We start from the raw sequence: 12,190 nt of genomic DNA, 5'->3' as shown, positions 1-12,190 counted from the left end.
TACATTGTACAGAACATTATTAGAGAAGGACTGAAATACATACATTTAAAACGTCACACATAGCCTATTTATCAATACATACACACAATATCTAGGTCTAATACATAATACATGGAAAATTACAATAAAATATATATAAAATGACTGTCTCTTCACAGTCCCCTTTGTGCAGTAAGGTGTTTTTTTAACCGTTTTTTTAAACTATTTTTATTCCTACCTTGAGTTATCTGGGGTGGCAGAGCGTCCCATGTAGTCATGGCTCTATTTAATACTGTGCGTTGCCCAGCCTCTGTTCTGGACCTGGGGACTGTGAAGAGACCTCTACTTGCATGTCTTGTGTTGTGTGGATGAGTGTCCAAACTGTTGGCCAACTGCTTGAACAGACACTTCGGTACCTTCAACACATCGATACATCACACAAAGACCAATAGTGATGCAGTTAATCTCTTCACAACTTTGAGCCAGGAGAGACTGACATGCGTGTTACTGGAACTTTCCCTCCGTGCACATCTAAGTGCAATACGTGCTGCTTTGTTCTTGACCAACTGCAATTTACCCATGTCCCTCTTTCCCGCACATGACCACACAACTGGGCAGTAATCCAGGTGCGAAAAAACGAGGGAATGTCAAGAAGGAAGAGCAACGTCCTATCATGGACAGGCCTCTTCCCATTTTAGCAACCATTGAGTCTATATGTTTTGACCATGTGATGATGGTCGATAATTTCACTAGACTAGCCTACAGCCTACAGCTAGATAACAATGCGCATCGAATCCACCCAACAAGTATACGTTAATGACAGTAGGCCTATGGTTGACTCTTTCGGTCAGAAGCATTCGATTTTGCAATGGCATAGGCCTATATTATTTTGGATTTGTGTGCCCATGAGAACTGTTTCACGGCAAAACATAATACAATGAAACGTATGCATAGTTACACTTACAGTGCATTTTCCCGAGATCTCCAAGATCTATTAGTAATGACGAATAACGCTGTCGTACATGTCATTCATGTAAGGAAAGAAAAATAGTGTTTTATGTCACACGATCTGTGAAGACTCCAAACATTAACTCATGAATTATGGACACCTCATGAACTAGGGTGTAGAACATGTTTTGATTCAACTAATGTATTATTAAATTTTGCTTTGCTTTATCTTAGGCCAGGTCGCAGTTGTAAATGAGAACTTGTTCTCAACTTGGCCTGTTGTAAATGAGAACTTGTTCTCAACTAGCTTACCTGTTTTAATAAAGGTGAAATTAAAAAAATGTAAATGTATTTTTTTTTATATATTGAATGTAGGCTAACTATTCTGCCTGTGTTCATGTGTTTAAAATTGCCTTGGCTGAGAGGGTAGGCTTCCGCAGTAGTGTAGGCCTGGTGGAGGGTAAATGCAAGTAAACGCTGTTCACCCACATTTAAAAAGAAAATGCATTGAAAGCATAGGGAGCGGTACTTTTTTTCACAGCGACCGGCAATCAGAGTTTACCCACCTATTTTTTTTAACACTATACCACTGGCTACCGGTAGGCCTATTTGAAGTTCAGGCTAATACACATTGTATCCTAGTCTAGTAAATTGAGCATGTGTGTTAGGTTGACCATCCCGTTTTTCCCTAGACAGTTTCAGCCCCATTTCAGGTGTCCTGACTTTTCAGGCTACAAAAAAAAGGGACATTTGGCCTAATCAATGGGAATGGCAGACTGTCATTAGGCACACTTCTTGTTGTTTTGTAACAGATGTTTATTTCCATTAATCAAATGGTGCGAGTATTCATGCAGTTTGGATGTTGGAATCATGTTGTGGAAGAACATGCCTACTTTTTAAAGTGATTTGTTTGACAATCAGATGACAACATCATGACTGGTTGTGTTCATGCCACATTAAAAGGTCATACTTTTTTTACTGTTTAAATGAATGTCATAGTGTAATTCACACTGCTTAATGCCCTCATAATTACATCACCTTTACGTGCAAGGAAACCATGAATAAGGTTGAGCGAACCTGCCTGTTCCAAGTGGAAAAAGCATCTACTTCCTTTTTTCCGATAGAAATAACAGCATTCGCCATGCACTGTAATTTATAAATTGATAAGATCTATTGATAAGAGCTAGGTAAATAAGTCATCAGTTTGGAGGAGGGGATTATAAAAACACATAGCAATTGTTTTAGATTATTTTTCCTTATGATCCTCGGAGAAGAATGTGAAACCAGTCATATCGAAGCAAATCATTTGGGACATGCAGCCTATTTGAACCATTATGGAACTCAGACCACACACAGCAGATTAAACCTGGAGCCTGGCGCACGGTTCACGACGACTGGACCGTTGTCATACAGTTCCATGATTAGTGAAGGTAGATTAGGTAGATTATAGACTATTGTTCAACCCTTATTGTACACTTTTTCCCCCCTTCCAATATTTCATGGATTGACCTTGAATATGACAACTTAGAGGATAAATCAATACAGTGAGGGAAAAAAGTATTTGATCCCCTGCTGATTTTGTACGTTTGCCCACTGACAAAGAAATGATCAGTCTATAATTTTAATGGTGGGTTTATTTGAACAGTGAGAGACAGAATAACAACCAAAAAATCCAGAAAAACGTATGTCAAAAAAGTTATAAAAGGATTTGCATTTTAATGAGGGAAATAAGTATTTGACCCCCTCTACAAAACATGACTTAGTACATCGTGGCAAAACCCTTTTTGGCAATCACAGAGGTCAGATGTTTCTTGTAGTTGGCCACCAGGTTTGCACACATCTCAGGAGGGATTTTGTCCCACTCTTCTTTGCAGATCTTCTCCAAGTCATTAAGGTTTCGAGGCTGACGTTTGGCAACTCGAACCTTCAGCTCCCTCCACAGATTTTCTATGGGATTAAGGTCTGGAGACTGGCTAGGCCACTCCAGGACCTTAATGTGCTTCTTCTTGAGCCACTCCTTTGTTGCCTTGGCCGTGTGTTTTGGGTCATTGTCATGCTGGAATACCCATCCATGACCCATTTTCAATGCCCTGGCTGAGGGAAGGAGGTTCTCACCCAAAATTTGACGGCACATGGCCCCGTCCATCGTCCCTTTGATGCGGTGAAGTTGTCCTGTCCCCTTAGCAGAAAAACACCCCCAAAGCATTATGTTTCCACCTCCATGTTTGACGGTGGGGATGGTGTTCTTGGGGTCATAGGCAGCATTCCTCCTCCTCCAAACACAGTTGAGTTGATGCCAAAGAGCTCCATTTTGGTCTCATCTGACCACAACACTTTCACCCAGTTGTCCTCTGAATCATTCAGATGTTTATTGGCAAACATTGGCAAACTTATTTCCCTCATTAAAATGCAAATCAATTTATAACATTTTTGACATGCGTTTTTCTGGATTTTTTTGTTGTTATTCTGTCTCTCACTGTTGAGTTGATGCCAAAGAGCTCCATTTTGGTCTCATCTGACCACAACACTTTCACCCAGTTGTCCTCTGAATCATTCAGATGTTCATTGGCAAACTTCAGTTGTCCTCTGAATCATTCAGATGTTCATTGGCAAACATTGGCAAACTTATTTCCCTCATTAAAATGCAAATCAATTTATAACATTTTTGACATGCGTTTTTCTGGATTTTTGTTGTCGTTATTCTGTCTCTCACTGTTGAAATAAACCTACCATTAAAATTATAGACTGATCATTTCTTTGTCAGTGGGCAAACGTACAAAATCAGCAGGGGATCAAATACTTTTTTCCCTCACTGTATATTTTGTGCGTAAAGGCTCTCCAAACCTGTTTTGATTCATGCATACTTTCCTAACCCTAAAATTAGCCTAAAATCAGAGTATTTTTTAATCTACCAGTTGGTGCTGAAACGGCGACGAATATGCATTAGATGGATTTCTTTCATTGATCCCTATATTCTGAACCCGTTCTTTCGATGTATTCTAGTGAGTCAGCCAACAAAACTTTAATTAAAGGTACACAATATTTAAAGGGATGGCTTAAGATAAATGTACTGAAAACCCTATTGAATGAAAACTAGAGGAGAAAATCTGTTGGCCAGCAAGTGGGAGGGTTTTCAGAGGTTGAATTAAATGTATTGAGCACACACGAGGGAACCATGCGTCCAAAGCCCTTTATGCACCTGCATAAGGTAAGTCTGACTACAATGTACTGAGAAGTGCGTACGGACGTTGTGCATTTCCTAAATCGGAAACGGACCCTATTATACTAGTGCATGGCAATTGCCCATTTTCAATGAAGGTAGGCCTACTTTTCATACAAATCAGTGTGATTTCCAGAGCCACTTCCAGTCTCTGAATAAGTGCTGTTTGTTTCCAATAAATGCTTCTGCTATGGGTAGATATTGTCTTCAGAAAGTATTCATACCCCTTGACTTATTTCACATTTTGTTGTGTTACAGCCTGAATTAAAACAAATAAAAAAATGGGTGTTTTTCTCACCCATCTACACACAATACCCCATAATGACAATATGAAAACAGATTTTTTTAAACGTTAGCAAATGTATTGAAAATTAAATAGACAAATATCCTATTTACATAAGTATTCACATATTTGACAGCGATTACAGCTGTGAGTCTTTCTGTGTAAGTCTCTAAGCTTTGCACACCTGGACTGTACAATATTTGCACATTATTCTTAAAAAGATTATTCAAGCTCTGTCAAGTTGGTTGTTGATAATTGTTAGACAGCCATTTTCATGTCTCGTCATAGATTTTCAAGCCGATTTATGTCAAAACTGTAACTAGGCCACTCAGGAACATTCAATGTCGTCTTGGTAAGCAACGCCAGTGTATATTTGGCCTTGTGTTTTAGGTTATTGTCCTGCTGAAAGGTAAATTGTCTGATGGAAAGCAAGATGAACCAGGTTTTCCTCTAGGATTTTTCCTGTGCTTAGCTATATTCCTTTTCTTTTTATAAAAAAACTAAACTGCCTAGTCCTTGCCAATGACAAACACATCCATAACATGATGCAGCCACCATCATGCTTGAAAATATGAAGCTTTGTACTCAGTGATGTGTTGTGTTGGATTTGATCTAAACATAACACTGTATTCAGGACATGAAGTTAACTTCTTTGCCACATTTTTTGCAGTTTTACTTTAGTTTTGGGATATTTCATTCTGTACAAGCTTCCTTCTTTTCACTCTGTCAATTAGGTTAGTATTGTGGAGTAACTACAATGTTGTTGATCCATCCTCAGTTTTGTATTTTTTTTAACAGCCATTAAACTCTGTTACTGTTTTAAAGTCACTGTTGGCCTCATGGTGAAATCCCTGAGAGGTTTCTTTCCTCTCCGGCAACTGAGTTAGGAAGGACGCCTGTATCTGTGTAGTGACTGGGTGTATTGTTTCACCATCCAAAGTGTAATTAATAACTTCACCATGCTCAAAGGGATATTCAATGTATGTTTTTTTTTTACCCGTCTACCAATAGGTGCCCTTCTTTGCGAGGTATTGGAAAACCTTGGTCTTTGTGATTGAATCTGTGATTGAAATTCACTACTCGACTGAGGGACCTTCCAGATACTGTAATTGTATGTGTGGGGTAGAGATGCGGTAGTCATTCAAAAAGCATGTTAAGCACTATTATTGCATAGAGAGTAAGTCCATACAACTTATTATGTGACTTGATAAGCACATTCTTACTCCTGAACTTATTTAGGCTTGCCATAACAAAAGGATTGCAAACTTATTTACTCCTTATTGACTCCTATCAACAACCCCTATCAACATCTGCTTCCTCTATTACCAAATCAGCTTCCCATTGTGCTAATGATAAGAATTTACACATCAGCTCATCCTTCTCAATACTAAAGTCCAAATTATCAAACCTAGAATAGAAAGAGTTCAGACTCTCTGCAAACTCAATGCAATGTTCTTTTGATTGAAAGTGTCATTGGTTGGTAGTCCAGAGAGAGTTTTTAGGCCCTTCTATGCATCCCTCATACAGTATTTCCCTCCTGGAAATGGTTATCCATCGTTACCTGTCCTTATTGTAGGCCAACCTCGCAGTCCCACTGCTTTCTTAAAAAAATCATATTATTTACAATAATATCAAGGTAATTAATGTATCACATACATAATGTATCAGATGAGATATACAATCATTTGCAACATGGAAAGCAGCAACAGAACAGTTTCTTGATGGGATTGTTCTTGTCATATCTTTTGGCTTCGTTCAGTTGATCCCTGGCAATCGCGATAGGTGCCTCCGTCTTTTGTACGTTGGTCTCGATGTTGTTGAGCACCGCTCCCTGTTCCTCTGTCAACACAGCCACATCCAGAAACAGCTCTTGAACCCCCTGGATCCTCTTCTCCAGGTCCAGCAGCTCTTTGTGTCTACTAGCAATCTGCGTCAGTGCCGACTGGGCCGTCCCATCAGCCAGGGCGTTGAAGATATTCAACTGCTGCCCGCTCTCCATCATCTCCTCAACCTCCTCAGACGTGACGTCTCTGCCCACAATCGCCATCTGTCTCTGGATCAGTTTCTTACAGTTCTCCCTGTGTCCCAGCTCTGTCTCGTTGTAGTTGAACATCACTTCCCTGAAGGTGGTGCTCAGGTTGGTGTACTGCGTCCGGGCGATACGTACCACGTGGTCAGTGCTACCTCGTTGAACCTCCAGCTTCCTGGTCTCCCTGTTCATCCTGTGCAGCCTCTGCAACACAGCCCCTCCTCTGGCCTTGATGTCTGTTGCAATGTTGTTGGCGTCCCTGATCACATCACTGGTGTCGTCCATAAATGTATTGTTCAAGGCGTGGTAGTTCTGGTCCCGGAGCTGGGCATGGTCTTCCTGGATCTGTTGGATCTCCTGCCGAACATTTTGGGCCTCCTGGAGAATGCGGTTCAGCTCAGGGTCGTTGTCAGGTGCCACTGTTGCACAGTTCCTGCCCGAATGGGCAGACAGGTCATTTAGGTCCAGGTCCACATTGGGGAAGGCCTCATTGGTATAACCTCCTCCTCCTCCAGGCTCGTCCAACGCATCCTGAAGTTGGCCAAATCTGTCTTTCATCTGGAGAGAGAGAGAGAGTCAGTGCTAACCATTGACCCAGCCACCATACCATACCACCAGGCTACCCATCTGCTACCTGTGTTGTCCCTCCTGCCTTGCTGGATTCCAATGGCCTATTCAGGCTTAGGAAATCTATTTATTTTTCACACATTTAGATTGAAGCACTTCTCAGTAGTTGGTATTTTGACTTACTGTATGCAGGTGCATAAGGGGCTTTCAGGTGTGGCTCCCTTGCGCACACTGAATACATTTAAAACTTCTTCGGGATCAGTGTCCCTTCCACGGGACGGTAGGCTAATGCGATTAGCATGAGGTTGTAATTTCACCTCCAGCATATGAGGACATATTTTAGGAACTTAGTCAGGGTCTCAATTTACTTTTGAGAGTTAGAATAGTAGGATACACAAGGGGCAATTTCAAAACGTAATTAGTTGTGCATCAGCAGTCTTCCTATTGTTATATGTCACTCACTGACAGTCACTCAATTATCCCATGTCAGTTAAAACATTTTAGATTGTTAAATGAGTCTAGTTAGTCTATCCAGTTTCTAAACTTGTAGTAATCTTGCAGAAAAAATGTTTCTCAACCCCATGGAAAAATGTGTAGAATTGCAGGAAATTAGCTGGAAAGCAAACTCATTTGTTTACTTTTTGTTAATAAAATGTTTTTTTCTGCTAACAGATCCCTCTGTACATATTACATTCTAGTTTTTAATCCCAGCTATTTTAGTAAATGAAGCTACAGCAACCAATGTGATAATGGCTGGGGTCAACCCCCCCCCACAGCTTTTTAAACGTTACAGTGGAAAAGAGGCCGAAATACCTGTCATGTTGACATGCTTTTCAGTTGCTGAAATATGACTGTTTTCACATTTGTCTCCAGCGATCATAAAGTAAAATAGATCTAAAACAATTGTCATTTATATTTACAATTCCATGAACTTAATGGATTGCTTATTTACCTAGGTCTTATCAATAGATAGTATCGATGTATAAATTACAGTGCATTGAGATCGGTGTTATTTCGAAAGGAAAAAAACGAAGTCAATGTTTTTCCACTTGGAACCGATAGGTTGATCGAACATATTCATGGTTTCCTCACATGTAAATGTGGTGGAATTATGAGGCGAAGCGAGAGGCGACACTCGTGAAAATATGTCAATGCGAGAATACAGCGTAAGCAGACCAAGTGGAGATTTTTTGTATGGAGGCCTATGAGAGTGTCGGATTTGACTCCCGTTGTTAGGGCGGAGACAAGACCATCTCGTCTTTATATAGAGTATCTCTGGTCAAGGTAAGAATATGGCGTATCTGTAGACAACCTCTGCCACACCTCCATCTCTATGATCTCCACCCCAAACGAATAGCTGGCTGTCACATGTGTTTTCTTATGCTTAAAGGTAGATGCACAAAGTAAGCATAGTGGGTCAAATTGCGCAATAACTAAGAGCATTGAACTGCAAGGCTCAACTTCTCTGTCGTTTTAGTCCCATGGGTAGCATGCTGTAACAGCATGAAGCTAACCTGTGCACATGCGCAGATACTGTGTGTGACTGTGTGAATATCTGTGGTGCTGCTGCTCATGGCAAAGTCATTCTGCTGAGTCTACCTTGAAGTTAATTGTCAGAATACCCAATACGTTCAGAGAGAAAAGTGGAAGAAAAAGTTAATAAAGTTCAATTTATGCACACATAACTCGGGTCTGAATTCCCCCATACTGCCTATTTTCCTACATGCTCTGCCTTTTGTCTTGAATCCCATGATTGGCTAGTGTTTTATCCTGTTTTGCCCTTGCCCTTTCCTGTCCTTTACCTGCTTATTTACCCACTGATATCTGAGATCTTCAACCAGTTCATCCCATTCATGTTTTATTTCTTAAAATCAAAATGTCATGCAACTAAACTCACCAAACAAGTTTGTTCTTAATGCAAAGATCTGGTAATAAAGATCTTTTTAAAAGCATACTTGAGCTTGTCTTTTTGTACATGGAAAACTGTGTTTGTTTTTGATTGAATGAGAGTGACTTGGCAAATTAACCCAGTAATTTACCAAAATCTTTGACAAAAAATGTTGGTCTTACCCAATATGAGCATGAAAAGTAGCTTAAACAAGACGCAAGATAAGCTATTTGTCAAAGATTATTATCACATGCCTTTTCACACAGTAGTCTAATATGTAGAGAGTGAAAGGAAAGAGATCACATGTAACCATTGAATAAAAGCAATGATTGAGCCCATTTAACTCTAGGACAAAATAGTAATGATATTCAACATCTACATATTTCAATCAGAATGAGTTTGGTTTGGTTACCCTTCCAATATGATGAATGTTGGTCGTCCAAATATGTTAAATTTCTTCTCCTCTTTTACTCTAAAGTGACCTCAAAAACACAGAAAACGCAGGTAGTGACTAAATATGTCCAATGATGAAAGTGGATGGAACAGGTGAGTTATTCTGAACTGTAAGCCACTGTCGCTTATTGGCCAGGTTAAGTTCTTACAACATTCCAGTCACGTCACAGTCTCATGTCACATGGGCCTATGGAATGTCTGAAAGCTATTGTTTTTAAAGACAACATGTCTATTACAGGACGTGTTGTGCCTTTTTGAATCCAGTCTGCCCGTATCACCCTGATTTCAACTGGATCTCAATAAACATATGACTTGTTTCCAAAACAGTGCTTTATAGACCTATTCCAGAAGGCCTCAAGTCAATAGCACTTTACCTGACCTTGAAAACAAATAAGTCTTCCTGTAATACTACGATTGTACATGGCAGTTTTTTTTAATACTATTTTCATTAAAACACTAGGCATACAAATGCTTTGTTATGGGGTTGTGGCAGGTAGACTGCATAGGGGTGATTACCCAAACAACTAAGGCAAATCATGTAGCCTACGCTAGGCCAAATATGCACAAGATAACACCTACAAAGTTCACGTCACTGTACACTGACAATGCACACCAAAATAATGTGAGAAATAAGAAGGAAGTATTCTAGATATTTAATCTACCAAGTGGGTGTAGTCATCAGAGGAAGTGAAATGTGAATGTGAGACAAGATCACCAAAGTGTTACTGTCAGGGCTACATCCCATCCTCCTCTTTACTTAAGCTATGGTCATACTGTATACATGCTGAACTGCTGGATTATTTCTCATACCTACAAATAAAATAATTACATACTTATTTCATTTATTTCATAAACAAAGTTATGCAACACCCAATGCCCCTGTGTGAAAAAGTAATTGCCCCCTTACACTCAATAACTGGTTGTGCCACCTTTAGCTGCAATGACTCCAACCAAATGCTTCCTGTAGTTGTTGATCAGTTTCTCACATCGCTGTGGAGGAATTTTGGCCCACTCGTCCATGCAGAACTGCTGTAACTCAGCAACATTTGTGGGTTTTCAAGCATGAACTGCTCGTTTCAAGTCCCGCCTCATCTCAGTTGGGATTAGGTCTGGACATTGAATAGGCCATTGTGGTGAAGAAGGCGCAACAGAGCCTCTTCAACCTCAGGAGGCTAAAGAAATTTGGCTTGTCACCTAAAATCCTCACAAATTTTTACAGATGCACAGTTGAAAGCATCCTGTCGGGCTGTATCACCTCTTGGAACAGCAACTGCACTGCCCGCAACCGCAAGGCTCTCCAGAGGGTGGTGTGGTGTGCCCAACGCATTACCGGAGGCAAACTACCTGCCCTCCAGGACACCTACAGCACCCGATGTCACAGGAAGGCCAAAAAGATCATCAAGGACATCAACCACCCGAGCCATTGCCTGTTCACCCCGCTATCATCCAGAAGGCGAGGTCAGTACAGGTGCATCAAAGCTGGGACTGAGAGACTGAAAAACAGCTTCTATCTCAAAGCCATCAGATTGTCAAACAGCAATCACTAGAACATCCCACCGGGGGCCAGCACAGAAAAAGAAAATGTATGAAATTGTATGAAATGTATGCATTCACTACTGTAAGTCGCTCTGGATAAGAGCGTCTGCTAAATGACTATAAATGTAAATGTAAACATTAGAGGCTGCTGCCTATAAGCATAGACTAGGAATCAATTGACCATTTTAAGGAATGGAACACTAGTCACTTTAATAATGTTTACATATCTGGCATTACTCATCTCATATGTATTGTTAGGTTCTTATTTTTCAGAGTAAATAACTCATGGATACTAGATAAGCTTTAACCAAGTTTAATTCTTCCTAAAGGTTCTGTACAGCTGTAATCAGACAACCCAACATTTGCCCCACTCAGATATATATATCCCACTTAAGAATCAAATCAAATCCAATTTATTTATATAGCCCTTCTCACATCAGCTGATGCCACAAAGTGCTGTACAGAAACCCAGCCTAAAACCCCAAACAGCAAGCAATGCAGGTGTAGAAGCACAGTGGCTAGGTAAAACTCCCTAGAAAGGCAAAAACCTAGGAAGAAGCCTAGAGAGGAACCAGGCTATGAGGGGTGGCCAGTCCTCTTCTGGTTGTGCCGGGTGGAGATTATAACAGAACATGGCCAAGATGTTCAAATGTTCATAAATGAGCAGCATGGTGAAATAATAATAATCACAGTAGTTGTCGAGGGTGCAACAGGTCAGCACCTCAGGAGTAAATGTCAGTTGGCTTTTCATAGCCGATCATTGAGAGTATCTCTACCACTCCTGCTGTCTCTAGAGAGTTAAAAACAGCAGGTCTGGGACAGGTAGCACGTCCGGTGAACAGGTCAGAGTTCCATAGCCGCAGGCAGAACAGTCGGAACTGGAGCAGCAGCACGGCCAGGTGGACTGGGGACAGCAAGGAGTCATCATGCCAGGTAGTCCTGAGGCATGGTCCTAGGGCTCAGGTCCCCCGAGAGAGAAAGAAAGAAAGAAAGAAAGAAAGAAAGAAAGAAAGAAAGAAAGAAAGAAAGAAAGAAAGAAAGAAAGAAAGAAAGAGAGAAAGAGAGAATTAGAGAGAGCATGCTTAAATTCACACAGGACACTGGAGTAATACTCCAGATATAACAGACTGACCCTAGCCCCTCGACACATAATCTACTGCAGCATAAATACTGGAGGCTGAGACAGGAGGGGTCAGGAGACACTGTGGCCCCATCCGATAATACCCCCGACAGGGCCAAACAGGCAGGATATAACCCCACCCACTTTGCCAAAGCACAGCCCCACAC

At 40.8% G+C, this 12,190-nt stretch overlaps 1 protein-coding gene across 1 annotated transcript; it reads right to left on the bottom strand.

The window, feature by feature from the left end:
• Positions 1-5,392: 5,392 nt before the first annotated feature.
• On the bottom strand, positions 5,393-9,472 carry LOC106603863 (syntaxin-11). Its single transcript, XM_014198068.2, has 2 exons — positions 9,327-9,472; positions 5,393-7,017 (listed from the first exon to the last, which is right to left on the bottom strand). The coding sequence occupies exon 2, from the start codon at positions 7,015-7,017 to the stop codon at positions 6,112-6,114; it is 906 nt and encodes a 301-aa protein (XP_014053543.1). The 5' UTR covers positions 9,327-9,472; the 3' UTR covers positions 5,393-6,111.
• Between the last annotated feature and the right edge of the window lie 2,718 nt (positions 9,473-12,190).

This window comes from Salmo salar, chromosome ssa01 (genome assembly GCF_905237065.1).
Source record: "Salmo salar chromosome ssa01, Ssal_v3.1, whole genome shotgun sequence".
Taxonomy (NCBI): domain Eukaryota; kingdom Metazoa; phylum Chordata; class Actinopteri; order Salmoniformes; family Salmonidae; genus Salmo; species Salmo salar.
Note: the sequence above shows the minus strand (reverse complement) of the source record. Positions and strands in the feature narration are given on the sequence as shown.

Bases quoted from the DNA above. Each gene is read 5' to 3' on its own strand.
- LOC106603863 (XM_014198068.2), bottom strand. From the start codon at position 7,017: ATGAAAGACAGATTTGGCCAACTTCAGGATGCGTTGGACGAGCCTGGA.